We start from the raw sequence: 14,606 nt of genomic DNA on the forward strand, positions 1-14,606 counted from the left end.
CAGTAAGGAAGTGGAGAGATTATAAACATAAACATTATCACACACACACACAGTGTCCGACTGAGTTTCAGCAGATACAGACACACACACTTCACTTCTGACTGATCATCTGAGCTGAAACATGTCAAACAAATCCAAGGTCTTCCTGAGTGGAGTAGTCGAGGGTGAGTGACTGAAAAATCCTCATGAAAAAAATCAATATTCAATTCAACTCAAGCTTATCTGTATAACGCTTTACACAAAGGTACATCTCATTACATTACGGTCAAAATTACATAGTTAAAGTGTTGTTTATAATGTGGTCAAGATATATATATATATTGCCTACTATATACAGTACATGAGTAATTTTCCTTAAAGGGGACATCTATGTATATCATACATTTTTAGAGAAGTGAATTGCTCTATTGCTTCAGTTTGTGTTAATATTTAAGTCCTTATGTTATGATGGGATATTAATATGATGATACAACACATACATTATTAAATGCATCATGCAATGAATGAAATATATTACTCTGCAAATAAATACATTTTATATTAAATACATTTCTTACTTAGAGTTTGTGTCCTGTTTCTAGTCTAAATATCTAAACAATCCTAAATCAAGAAGCTTTCTTTAGACAAGCAAAATATAGTTTTCAGAAACTGATTGAGGTTTCCCCTCAAGATAAGCTAAATAATCTGCCAATTAGGTGAACAAAATAATCTTATTTCAAAGTAAAAACAACATTATTTTGCTTGTTTTAACTAAAAACTCGCTTAGTTTTGATTTATTATTTCTGAAAACAACACAATATGTTTAACTTGTTTAAAAAATGCTTCTTGATTTTAAGTATTTTCAGATATTTGGACTAGAAACAGAACAAAAACTCTGATAGCATTTTTTGCAGTATATAAATAAGATGTAAAAGTACATTGTGCAAATCTAAATATTGAGAAAAATCACCTTTAAATCTGTCTATTTCACGTGTTAATCCGTAACCACAATTTAAGTTTGATATATTTACAGTAGAAAATGTATAAAATATGTAAAAAATGACCTTTAATTTACATACTAATTATTTTTGTCATAAAAGAACAATTAATTTGGACCCACACAATGTATTTTTGGCTGAATTTGTGTTTTATTTTAGACATTGTGTTGATATTATTTGTTGTCACTTTGGTGTACATTAGTGTACTCTTGTTTTCAGAAATAATAAGTCAAAATTATGTTTGTTTTATATTGAGACAAGCAAAATAATCTGACAACAGGGTCAGCAGAATAATCTTATGTCAAAAGCAAAAACTAGATTATTTTCTTACTCTATTGGCAGATTATTTTGCTTGTTTTAATTAAAAACTCACTCAGTTTTCACTTATTTCTGAAAACACACAATATTTTTAACCTGTCTAGAAAATGCTTCTGTATTTAAGAATTTTTAGATATTAATTAACATTGATATATTTACAGTAGAAAATGTATAAAATATGTAAAACATGAGCTTTACTTAATATACTAATGATTTATAGGAATAAAAGAACCATTAAATTAAACCCACACAATGTATTTCGCCTGTTTTTGACATTATGTAACACAATAAACTGTATTTGTTGTCACATTGGTGTACATCAGAGTGTATTTTTGCTGTAAATGTAATGTCAGTGTGTTATATTGTGACCTTTGTGTGCTGCAGGGTTTTATGGACGGCCGTGGACTATGAGCCAGAGGAAAGAGCTCTTCAGGAGGTCAATAAAACACTCTTATCAGATCCCATCATGGGTTATCAGTGCATTTATCTCTATATGTGTGTTAATGTGTGTGTGTGTGTGTGTGTGTGTGTTATCGTCCTCCCAGAGAGCTGAAATTGGGCCTGAACACGTACCTGTACGCACCAAAAGATGATTACAAGCACCGGATGTACTGGAGAGATCTGTATTCCCTGGAGGAAGCAGGTTTTCTGCATTTACCTTCATGCATTTGCATTGCATTTAGCTGGAAATCTAACTGTAACCTAGCCGGATGTTTACTTCTGGTGTTTGAATGAGTTTTAGATACATGCCAATATTTAATAATACAATATATCGTCATAATGAACATGCAAAATCAGTTAATATTTATTTATTACTGTTTTATAATAACAATAATAATAATTATTATTATTATTCAATTATTATTTAGATTTGTTCTTACTTATATTTTTGTCTGGTTTCTAGTTTAATCAAGAAGTAAAAAATTATAGTGTTGTTTTCAGAAATAATAAGTCAAAATGAGGTGAGTTTTTCCTTAAAACAAGCAAAGTAGTCTGACAAAAACATTATATTATAATTATTATTATTGACTAAATAATATTAATTTTTTTAATACAAAAACAAGATTATTTTTCTTCCCGCATTGTCAGATAATTTTACTCGTTCTTCTTCATTTTGACTCAGTGGGCCCTATCATACACCCCGCGCAATAGGGAGCAAGTCGTGTTTGGCGCTATTTGTTGCTATTTTCAGACCAGCGCAACAGTAATGTTCACGTTTTGCACCACATTGTTTAAATCACAAATCTTTTGTGGACTCATGGGTGTGCTGGTCTATAAAGGAGGTGTGTTAAGGTGCATTGTTGGCATGTTGCTATCTTGAAGAACTGAAATAGACTGAGCAATTGACCAACTAAAAGCTACTCTAAAGTCCAGCGCTGAGCGCGTTAGTTATGCACTTAATCAGGTACAAAACGCTTACACACTGCTGAATAAAAACACACACATATCTTTACAGATGAACATAATTAAAGGATTAAAATGATCCAGAAATGATGATTTTCTACATCAGTATAAACACACTGCCTCCATGCCTTCTTCATCTCGGGGGGCTTCTTCAGTTTATTGATGACCATCTGCATCTGTATAATGTGATTATTATGAACAGTATTATTGATTATCTGCAGATTTATAATAAACACACGTGTAGATGTGTGCAGCTGTGGGGTTTTGGAGACGTCTGCATCAGCATATGTGGATAAGAACAGGACGTGTGTTTGGATATACCTCAGTTTTCTGAGCACACTTCATTATTATTGTTCATTATTCCTCTGCTGGAGATTAGAACTGAATTTAGAAACAGTTTTGACAATCAGATATACCCTAATAGCCAATGTTTTGTTATTTAAAAAAAGCTGGTCCCCTTTTATTTCCTTTTACAAACTTGTGATTAATATGTTTACTGTGCCTTTAGTACCACTGTTGCCAACTATTTTCAATGTAAATGCCTGAAAAGTTTACATCATATGTCAGTTTGCATGTTACTGACGTGTTCTACCATTTCTGTTTGTTTGACAGCCTATAGTTAATGATAAGCATGTCAGTTTAACTCCATTTATTGCAGTTTGAATACAGTATATTAATATAGATGTGTAGGTAATTTGCAGTAATCTCTCAGACGTAATAAACTCAGACAAGTTCTGAAACTCAATGAAATATCTGTGATTGTGAGCTAGAAAAGAATAAACGGTCAAATTAAATTGTTAAAATGAAGGAGAAGCAGATCGCGTTGACTGTACAATGATAATACCTCACACTGCCGGTGCTAAATCATTTGCCGTCAGTACGCTGAGGAGAGATCTGCTGTCAGGCTGCAGGTGGGAGAGGCTGCTGTACGAGGTCTGGGCCGCCTGTCAGTGCTCCGAGGTGGGGGAGGGGCCGACGGCGCTGAGAAGAGTAGGGATGGAACAGTATGGACACCTGAGAGTCTATAAAAACATCCAGTTACACACGAAAAGAGTTGCTAGATTTGTCGCTAGTTGCTTTTTTGAAAGTCTGTCGCTAGGGAGGTTTGAAAAGTCGCTAAGTTGGCAACAGTGTTCAGTACCTACATTTATTGTTGGATGGCACTGGTGGGTGGTCAGTCGGGGGAATGCATGTTCATTTTTTTGTTTAATTATTTTTATGACTGTTGTTTGTTGTTAGTTTTTATTATTATTTCTTTTTCTTTTCAAATGTTTAATTGTGAGAACTTTTTTTAAAACAAAGTATTTTCAAGTGAATGTCTGCCAAAATTTCTAATAATAAAAATATTGAAACCATATAGTTTTACACAAATCTCTGCGCTTAACAGATTAAATAATCAAAATTAAATGTGTGGACTATAGGATGTGTTCGGTGGAGTGAGTTTCCACCGTTTCCTCACTCCACCAAAGTAAAGGAGTAAAGAGTGAAAGTAAAGAGAAAGTAAAGAGGCTGAATGGAGGAGGCTCGTTCTTTATCCTCGCGCTGCAGATGCTCTGTTTAACTGATACTGATGCTCTGTTAATGAAGCGTTCAGTTTTTACACCTACAGAGTCACCATATAAACAGCAAATGCACCATAGTGTGACGCAACTGACTCTTAAAGGGAATGAGAGACGAGAGTCTGATTGGTTTAATGCAGGTTATGCTCAAAACACAGCCAGAACTCAAGAGAACAGGGGAACAGAGCAAATTATTCTGTCCTTAAAATAGCAAAAGTGGATTCAGACACGCCGTAAATGCTTTTCCGTCATGCACTTTAGACTTAACGCCCAGATCATGAATATAGAGCCCTTTATTTCTGAAAACTAGACAATATTTTTTGCTTCTTGACTAAAGAATTTTTAGATATATGGACTAGAAACTCAAATAAAAAGAAACTGTAATAATAATAATAATAAATCACTGTTTTCCAGATCAACTTATGACGCTGATCTCGGCTGCTAAAGAGAATAATGTAGAGTTCATCTACGCCATTTCTCCGGGTCTCGACATCACCTTCTCCAACCCTAAAGAGGTGGCGGCGCTCAAGAGGAAGCTCACACAGGTCTTTATACCAGCTGATTAAAGTCTGCGTCAAATCTAAAATGACAGTGTTTATTTTTGCTAACTCGCATTGTTATTCTGTAGGTGAACAATTAATCTGTGCATGTTAATCCACTGACAATAGTGCACGTTTTGGCAATCTTCAGTCTGAGCATCTGCGTTTGATTGGCTCCTTGTTTGATGATGTCAGTTTGATTCTTCAGCCACGCCCCTCTTACTTAGTTTAACCCATGAGGGAATGATGCGCATAATTAAAGCTCCGCCCCCTACTCAATATTCAGTTTCAGTTGGAAGTACGTCAACATACTGAAATAAACATCTCAGCATGCTGACGGTTCATGAAGAGGATGTGTTCATGTGTGTTTTTACATGATGTGAAATGCGTCTCTGCTGTCTCTAGTGAAGTTTGAGCTGAGAACAGCACACAGATCATGTTCTCCAGCTCTATGAAACTCACCCTTTCAGGCTTTGATGCTAATAGTGGTGTTTTGGTGACTGTTGCTTTGTATAAAGAGGCAGAATAGGTCTCCTTAAATGTCTCGCCTTTGCTTTTCCCTGATATGCATTGTGTTCTTGCCTCTGCAGGTTTGTGGGTTCGGCTGTCGGTCTTTCGCGCTGCTGTTTGATGACATCGAGCCAGAAATGTGTCCTGCTGATAAAGAAAGGTTCAGTTCATTTGCTGAAGCTCAGGTTTCTGTCACTAATGAGGTGTTTCTGCATCTGGAGGAGCCGCACACCTTTCTCTTCTGTCCCACAGGTACAAAAACACTCATATAAAGCTGCTTTAATGTTGAATATTCACTATGTTAAGGAGGATCTTTAAATTACACACAACATTGTTATACACTTTCATAACTTTATTTAAAATATGGAAAGTGTTGATAACAGATATGTTTAAAGTGCTTTTAGTTTATTTATGTTTGTTTATCTCAGCATATTTTCCTGAATTATCATTATCAGTTACTTCAGTGCATGCCAAAATGAGCCAAAACTGAAGATTGTACACACTCTCTTAACTATATCCGCTCATTCTACACCTGCCAGCATCTTTAATGTGTTTGTGTGTGTGCTGCAGATTACTGCGCTGCATTCTGCACTCCTAGCGTGCCGCTGTCGGCCTATCTGAACACCGTCGGAGAGAAACTCAACCCTGGGATTGACATTCTCTGGACAGGTAATGTCATCACCTTAGAGACTCAAATGTCAGGGTTTGTCAGTGACATTTATCTGCTCACATTTATGCACTTGGCTGACATGAAAGAGATGTGAATGCACGATGACAGATGAAAACAGAAAAGCATGAATGCATGACTTTACACCTGAGCTGAAAACAGAAACGCATGGTTGTATGAATGTAAATTAAAACCTAAAATGCATGAATGCTAAAGAGATCATCTGAAGTTAAAACAAAAATGCATGCACGCATAAGGAACATTGTGAACACACAAAACAGAAATGCATAGTCAAGCCTTACCTGAAAGCAGAAATGCAAGAATACACAGTGTAAAATCAGTTTTCACACATCTGAAATGGAAACAAAAGGTGCATGTTTATGTTAATCTAAACCAAACACAGACATGCATGAATTAATGACATTTCTATATGAGCTCAAAACAAAAATGCACAAGAGCATAATGAAAGATCTGCACTAAAAATAAATGCATTATGGTAATCCTGAAGTGAAAATAAAAAGTGCATGGATGCATTAAGGTTACAAATCAACTAAAAGACAGAAATGCATAATGATAATCTTAACTGACTCTATTTTATTAATATACACTCTTAAATTAAATATAAAATCAGAAATGCTTCAATATACACTCTTAAATTAATTATAAAATCAAAAATGCATTAATATACACTCTTAAATTAATTATAAAATCATAAATGCATCAATATACTCTCTTAAATTAATTATAAAATCAATTATACATTAATATACACTCTTAAATTAATTATAAAATCAATAATACATTAATATACACTCTTTAATTATAAAATCATAAATGCATCAATATACACTCTTAAATTAAATATAAAATCAATTATGCATTAATATACACTCTTAAATTAATTATAAAATCATAAATGCATTAATATACACTCTTAAATTAAACATAAAATCATAAATGCATCAATATACACTTTTAAATTAATTATAAAATCATAAATGCATCAATATACACTCTTAAATTAATTATAAAATCATAAATGCATCAATATACACTCTTAAATTAATTATAAAATCATAAATGCATCAATATACTCTCTTAAATTAATTATAAAATCAATTATGCATTAATATACACTCTTAAATTAATTATAAAATCAATTATGCATTAATATACAATCTTTAATTAAATATAAAATCATAAATGCATCAAAACACACTCTTAAGTCTAATATAATGCACACTTAAATCAAATGTAAAATCATAAATGCATGAATACTCAACTATAAATCTTAACAAAAGCACAAATGCATAAGAGTAAATGTAATTTTGCGTGAGAACTGCAGGAGAATGATGCCGTGTTTTCTGTGCTGTGTTTGCGTCCTCCCCCTCAGGGCCGAAGGTGGTTTCTCAGGACATCAGTGTTGCTTCTATAGAGGAGGTTTCCGCGGTGTTGCGGAGACCGCCGGTGATCTGGGACAACATCCACGCCAATGACTACGACCCCCAGAGACTGTTTCTGGGACCCTACAAGAACCGACCCACAGAACTCATCCCCAAACTCAGAGGCGTCCTCACAAACCCCAACTGTGAATTTGAGCCCAATTTTGTGGCTCTTCACACTCTGGCCACATGGTGCAAATCCAGCAGCGCACCGAAGGACGTGTCTATGGGTATGAATACAGCGATGAAACATAAATGCAGATGATAATCATCATATTTTCACTATTACTGAAGTGTGTCTGTCTGTGAATGATGCCACAGAGGGAGACGATCAGGGGTCAGACTACAACCCCCATGAGGCTTTGCAGCTAGCGCTCACTGATTGGTTGGTGGAGTTCAGCAGAGCTGAGCAACCTGATGGTAAAAACACATCTGACTGGGTTATAATCGTTAATCACTGGTCATTAATATTCATTTGTGTTTATTTAAATAAACTGAAACAAAACTAAAAGTTAAATATTTATTATATTTACATATTAATATAAATAACATAATATTAAACTATTATTGACAATATTAAACCAAATAAATAATATTATTATAAACTTAATGATAATTAATATAAATCTCTATTAATCAGAAATGAAAAGGGGGAAAAATATATATATATATACATTAATTATATTAATATTATTTATAATATAATTTAATACTATAATTTTATTATTATTTTGTCTTTACTACAATCAAATTTTTCTTTTCAATGCTTTTCAAATTTTTAAAATTAAATGCTAATAAAAAAACTGAATATGAATTTAAATATTCTTTTAATTTAAATAAAAAAATTATTTCAAATATTAAATTTTATTTGATTTTAAATATTTATTTGAATTTTAATATTTATTAGATTTTGAATATGAATTTTAATATTTATTTGAATTTGAATATGAAGTTGAATTGAATATTTATTTGAATTTAAATATTTATTTGAATATGAATTTGAATATTTATTTAATTTTTAATATTTATTTGAATTTAAATATTTATTTTATTATGAATATGAATTTTAAATTGAATTTGAATATTTCTTTAAATTGAATGTGAATATTTATTAAAATTAGAATATTTGAATTTGAACATTTATTTGAATTTGAATATTTATTTGATTCAAATATTAATTCAATTTTAAATATTTATTTGATTTAGAATTTTTATTTGATCTTGAATATTTATTTGAATTTGAATTTTTTATTTGAATATTTATTTGAATTTGAATATTTATTTAATTTTGAATATGAATTTGAATATTTAATTAAATATTTATTATATTTTTGAATATGCATTTGAATTGAATATTTATTTGAATTTGAATATTGATTATATTTTAAATATGAATTTGAATATTTATTTGATTTAAATGTGAATTTAATAAAATATTTATTTGATTTAGAATTTTTATTTGAATTGAATATTTATTAGATTTTGAATATGAATTTGAATATTTATTTGAATATTTTATTTGAAAATGAATTTAAATAGAATTTGAATATTTATTTAAATTTGAATATTTATTTGATTTGAATACTTATTTGAATTTGAATATTTATTTCATTTTGAATATGAATTTAAAATTTTATTTGAATATTTATTTGATTTAAATATGAATTTAATTTAAATGTTTATTTAAATTTTTATATTTATTTGATTTAGAATTTTTATTTGATTTCGAATATTTATTTGAATTAGATTTTTTATTTGAATTTGAATATTTATTTAATTTTGAATATGGTTTTGAATATTTAATAGATTTCGAATTTGCATTTGAATTGAATATTTATTTGAATTTGAATATTTATTTGAATATTAATTTAAATATGAATTTGAATATGAATTTGCATATGCATATAACAGGATTGCTCCTGAAATGAAGACGCGATGGGTCTGCTGGTGTGGTGCATTATGGGAGTTGTTGTTGTTGTATGTTAAGGCTCCGGGCGCTGCAGACGGGAGGTTAGTGAAGAAGAGCCGATGCAGACGGAGGGCCACACACCGGGGCCTCGAGACAACCCGCTGTACACCGCAGAACCACTGACACTGGCTGACCTCACACTGCTGGCGGAGCTCTTCTATCTGCCCTATGAACATGGACACACTGCTACACACATGCTGGAGGAGCTGCACTGGCTGCACACACACACACCGGATGAGGAGGAGGTCAGAGAACATACACACACACACATCATAAAATACAGGACGGTTGTGAGATATGAATGCATTATGAACGCCTCTGTAAATGCAGTGTGTTGTGTTGTCGTGCAGGGTTGTGCGTGGCGTGTGCGTGCGCAGCAGTTTGATGATCGCTGCGCTGCTGTGGTGCAGATGTTCAACAGACTCTCTAACGCCCCCAACAGGCTGATCCTCTACGACCTCTACAACTACATCTGCGACATCAAGAGCGGCGTCACCATGGCCAAAGCCTACGTCAAGACTCTGGGTACACATCTGTGTGTGTGTGAGAGAGTGTGTGCATGTGAGTGAATGAGTGTGTGAGAGATAGAATGTGTGTGTGTGTCAGAGCGAGAGACAGGGAGTGTGTGTGTGTGTGTGTGTGTGTGTGTGTGTGAATGTATGTATGTGAGACAGAGTATGTGTGCGTGTTTGAGAATGAGTGTGTGCTGCTGAGTGAAAGTGTGTGTAAATGTGTCAGAGCGAGGGAGAGTGTGTGTGTGTGTGTGTTTGTGTGTAAGAGAGAAAGAGGCAGAGTGTGTATGTTTGTGTTTGAGAATGAATGTGTGCAGGTAAATAAATGAGTGTGTGTGAGAGAATGTGTGTGTGTGTGTGTGTTAGAGAGAAAGTGTATGTGTATTTGCATATGTGAGAGAAAGTGTGTATGTGTGTGTGTGTGTAAGAGAGTGGGAGGTTGTGAGTGTGTGTGTACTGAAGTGTGTGTGTGTTTCAGGAGGTCAGACTCCTCACCCTGCACTGGCTCTGACTGATGACCCGGAGCCGTGGGGCTTCAGAGGAGGTCTGTCAGGAGAATTCCAGGTGTGTTTCTGTGTGACCTTTGACCTGCTACTCACCCTGAGCTCCTGAGGAGGATGATGATGATGTGTGTGTGTGTGTGTGTGTTTATGACGTTTAGCGAATGCTGCCGTCTCACGGGAACCGCGATCTGTTCCGCAGCCCTCCGGCCACACGAGTCTACACCATCAGACCCTGCACTCCCAAAGACCAGGTGACACACACACACACACACCCTTCGGCGTAGTCCCTTTATTCATTAGGGGTCCCCACAGTGAAATGAATCGCCAACTATTCCAGCATATGTTTTACACAGCTACAACCCTTCCAGCTGCAACCCAGTACTGGGAAACACCCATACACACTCATTCACACACACACACACACACACACTCATACACTACGGCCAGTGTAGTTGATCAGTTACCCTATAGCGCATGTGTTTGGACTGTGGGGGAAACCGGAGCACCCGGAGGAAACCCACACCAACACGGGGAGAACATGCAAACTCCACACAGAAACACCAACTGACCCCTGATAAATAAAGGGATTAACTCGAATATATAAATAAATGGATGATCTGATGAGCAGTAAGGGAGTTAATAATCATACCCGTGTCTGTCTTCCTCTTCAGCCGGAGGTGATGAAGATCTTTAAGGAGATGCAGACTGAGACGCAGCAGAAGGTGGAGCTGGTCGGCGACCGGTGAGAATGCTAGATAGTGTGCTCCGTTAATGAACTGGACCCCTGCACTCACTCCTGTTTCTCCGCCAGGTTGGTGGAGGGTCAGATGATGCCGTCGCAGAACTGCAGTCTGATTCTGGACGATGCTTCTGGAGTTTGTGGATATGCTTTCGCTCTCAGCGATGCGAAGACGGCCATGAATAAATCTCAGGTACAGAAGGGCGCCTGTTATGCAGAAATCACTTTAATAAGGAGTTTAACCCTGGTGTGTGTCAGCAGTGTGTGAATATCTCCAGCCTCCAATGATCAACATGAATTAACTATAGTTTGATTGACATTCCCCCTTTGTACAAGTCATCAGAGGGGGAAAGCCCCGCCCACTAGTGCCTGTCTCTCTACCTCATTAGCATAATCAGCAGCCCTGAGTAAGAAGCAGCCGTCTGTCCATTAGCCATTAGAGTGTTTGAGCTGCTGAAGATAATGTCAGCATAGACTAAGAGGATTATAGATGTGGAGTTCTAGATGAACAGCGACAGGAGCCACATAGACTGACAGAAGCTGTTTTACATCTGTCACTATGTTTATGCATATGCACTTCTAGCTCCGCCCTCTTCTGAAAAGAGCACAATCTCATTTGCATTTAAAGCAACAGTCACCAAAACACCACAATTAGGATCAAAGCCTGAAAGGGGCAGTTTCAGAGAGCTGCAGAACATTATCTGTGTCATACTTTCAGCTCAAACTTCACTAAAACACTCTATATATCTGAGACTAAATGTTAACGAAATAATAAGACGCTGTATATTGCCTATGATATCTATATTGTACATGGTTATAATCAAAATATACTGAATTACTGAATATCTGCATATGTTTAGTATCCAGAGACCATGCTGCAGGATTATCCATCAGTCATTGCTCTTCAGATCCACTCGAAAGTTCCCGACCACAGCGCAGCCAAGCGTCTGATTCTCCAGCTGCTGTCAGCGCTGAGAGACAGCGGTGAGTTTAACAACACCTCCGCCAACAGGAAATGCATATTAGTGCTACGTCTACTATAGTCCACCACCTGTGTGTTTTTCTCAGGGTCTAAAGGAGTTTTTAGCGAGTTCAGATCCAACGACAGACGAATGCTGGACTTCCTGAAGACGCTGAACGTGTTTCAGGTGCTGAAAGTCGACGGTCTGCCAGCAAACCTGGTCATCATGGGAACTAAACTCTGACACCTGCACATAAACACCCCATTCAACACAATACTCTGATCAAAACACTGATTCTGTACCTGAAATCCATCAGGAATAGGCCTATTAGAGTGGAAAACATGCATTATTAATAAATTATAAATGAATTATAAACTCCAGAAAGGGTCGGGACACTCAAAAATGAATATTAATAAAGTTTATTTGCATATGCATTTAAATATGCACGTCTCTGCATTAACTTTTAATTACGGTCATGAATCAAACAATATTATATAAAGATCTCCAGTGTTGTTCATACACTTAAAAAACACACTAAAACAACTCGTGTGATTGTAACACTTTAGAGTAAGCTTCATCTGTTAACAGTTTATATATATATATATATATATATATATATATATATATATATATATATTAATAATTTAATAATACAGTTGTGTTTGTGTATTATATTATGCTATTAATTTTTTATAGTTTAGATGTTCTGTATGTGTGTATCACATATGCATAATAATTATATATAATATAAATATATATATATAATACACACACATGTATTATGTCAAAACAAACTTAAATTTATATATATATATTTCAACAATGAATAATAGAGTTGACTTTGTGTATATATAATTCTCTATATATTTTAGTCATTATGTTGTGAGTTATGTGAACAGATAGGATCTTATTTTAAAGTGTTTCCACTATAATAGGTTTTGAGGTTTTGTAGTTTTTTTTAATAATAAAGGCAAATCATTTGTTAAGACTGTTCCTGGAATTCCTCTCATTATTCTCCAGTGCATTTCTTCTGTTTGTTTAGAGGATTCCTCTATTATTGCATCTGTTCCCCGTAGTTTCAGTCCCCTGAGCTTCTGTAGTGTTTCGTGTCCCACACGAAGACGCTCGTCTGTACAAACATCGTATGTTAAATTTTTGGACTGATCTGGTGCATCTATAGAGACGGAGCACATTTAGACCACACCCCCTCACACTAGCCCCACCCCCTCTATTGAGTTTGCATTGGAGAAGCTCCACCTCCTTGTAATTTCTGACTCATTAAACAGAATGATGTCTAATAATCTCCTGCTCCAATGAAAAGTCAATAGAGAGTGCTGAAAGGTGCTTTTAAAAGTAATATATTATAATCTTGATCCTAAAAAATAAAATGAAATAAAAATAAATAAAATTTCACATTACTTTCCTTCTTTTCGTAACACATTTGGTTACTTGTGTAAAGAATTGACTGAAGATTGTAATATATGAGTTTTAAAAGTAACTGAATTGCTCCGCCCTTGTGTGGGCGTGGCTATGACTCCGCCTCTATATAAACTCCAGCCCTTCATATTTGACGTCTGCGATCTTGGTGTCGGGCAGCAGTATCCGGCCGTCGAGTGTAAATGCGGTGATGTACGTGGCGATGTTTCCCGCGTCCTCCTCAGATTTCAGCGCTAGGATAATCTGGTCGTCGGTGTCCGGGATGAACTTGAAGGAGGAGAAGCCGAGCGTGGGCTTGAGCGGGCCGACACGGGATGCAGAGATCCTGCTGAAGTCTGAGGAGCAGCGCAGAATCAGGTTTGTGCCGCGACGCTCGTCTGCCGTTTCATCGTAACGCTGTGAACTCGCTCGCCGCGGGAGGAAGAACCATCTCTGCAGACGCTCGCTCCACACCGCTGACTCGTGGATCAGATAACCTGATAAACACACACATCACATTTATATAATCAGGGTTTCTGCAGGTTTCACCAAGTCAAGACTTTTGAAGACCATTAAGAAGCTAATTTCAGACTTATACGGGCTAAACGGTAAGGATTTTTTTCTAATGGCATGGTTGGGCCAATGAAAAAGATGTTAAATTGCCTCATGAAAACTATTTTAATTTATTTTAAATGTGTCACAACAAGCAAAATCTAGTTAAAACATTTACAAAACTATAATAAACTAAATGTATGCACAAGAGTCTGCACAAAGAGACTTTTGAATGTTTTTTTAAGACCCCGTGGACACCCTGATAGTATACATATATATATATATATATCTGAAATTATATTACTATGCTTTTTAGACAGTACATATTATAAACATTTATATCATCTTACATCTGTTATATTATTTTTGGTGTATCCTCTTAAGGCCCAAGGTGTGTTTTTTACATGCATTTTTTATTTCTATTTGCTATTTGGGACATTTAGAGAATAATGGTGTCCATATATGTGGACTCGTGGTCCGAATTTACATAAACCATTTTTTTCAAAATGTTTTTTAATGCATATTTAACATACAATT

At 35.1% G+C, this 14,606-nt stretch overlaps 2 protein-coding genes across 4 annotated transcripts in view; one reads left to right on the plus strand and one right to left on the minus strand.

Annotated features, from left to right (window-relative positions):
- On the plus strand, nucleotides 1-13,115 carry ogal (O-GlcNAcase like). The gene is made up of 16 exons (XM_073917183.1): nucleotides 1-164; nucleotides 1,680-1,731; nucleotides 1,841-1,938; nucleotides 4,673-4,803; nucleotides 5,388-5,559; nucleotides 5,878-5,976; nucleotides 7,368-7,646; nucleotides 7,738-7,836; nucleotides 9,404-9,630; nucleotides 9,736-9,910; nucleotides 10,376-10,461; nucleotides 10,559-10,651; nucleotides 11,072-11,142; nucleotides 11,212-11,332; nucleotides 12,000-12,123; nucleotides 12,208-13,115. Exons 1-16 carry the CDS (start codon nucleotides 122-124, stop codon nucleotides 12,342-12,344), a joined length of 2,007 nt encoding a protein of 668 aa, XP_073773284.1. The 5' UTR covers nucleotides 1-121; the 3' UTR covers nucleotides 12,345-13,115.
- Nucleotides 12,993-14,606, minus strand: part of cant1b (calcium activated nucleotidase 1b) — a 14,747-nt gene continuing 13,133 nt past the window's right edge. For all 3 annotated transcript variants that reach the window (NM_001003595.2, XM_009306325.5, XM_009306324.5), the window contains 1 exon segment: nucleotides 12,993-14,014. In NM_001003595.2, the coding sequence (NP_001003595.1) occupies nucleotides 13,644-14,014 (371 nt within the window). In that variant the 3' untranslated portion in view covers nucleotides 12,993-13,643.

Source organism: Danio rerio, chromosome 11 (genome assembly GCF_049306965.1).
Source record: "Danio rerio strain Tuebingen ecotype United States chromosome 11, GRCz12tu, whole genome shotgun sequence".
NCBI lineage: Eukaryota > Metazoa > Chordata > Actinopteri > Cypriniformes > Danionidae > Danio > Danio rerio.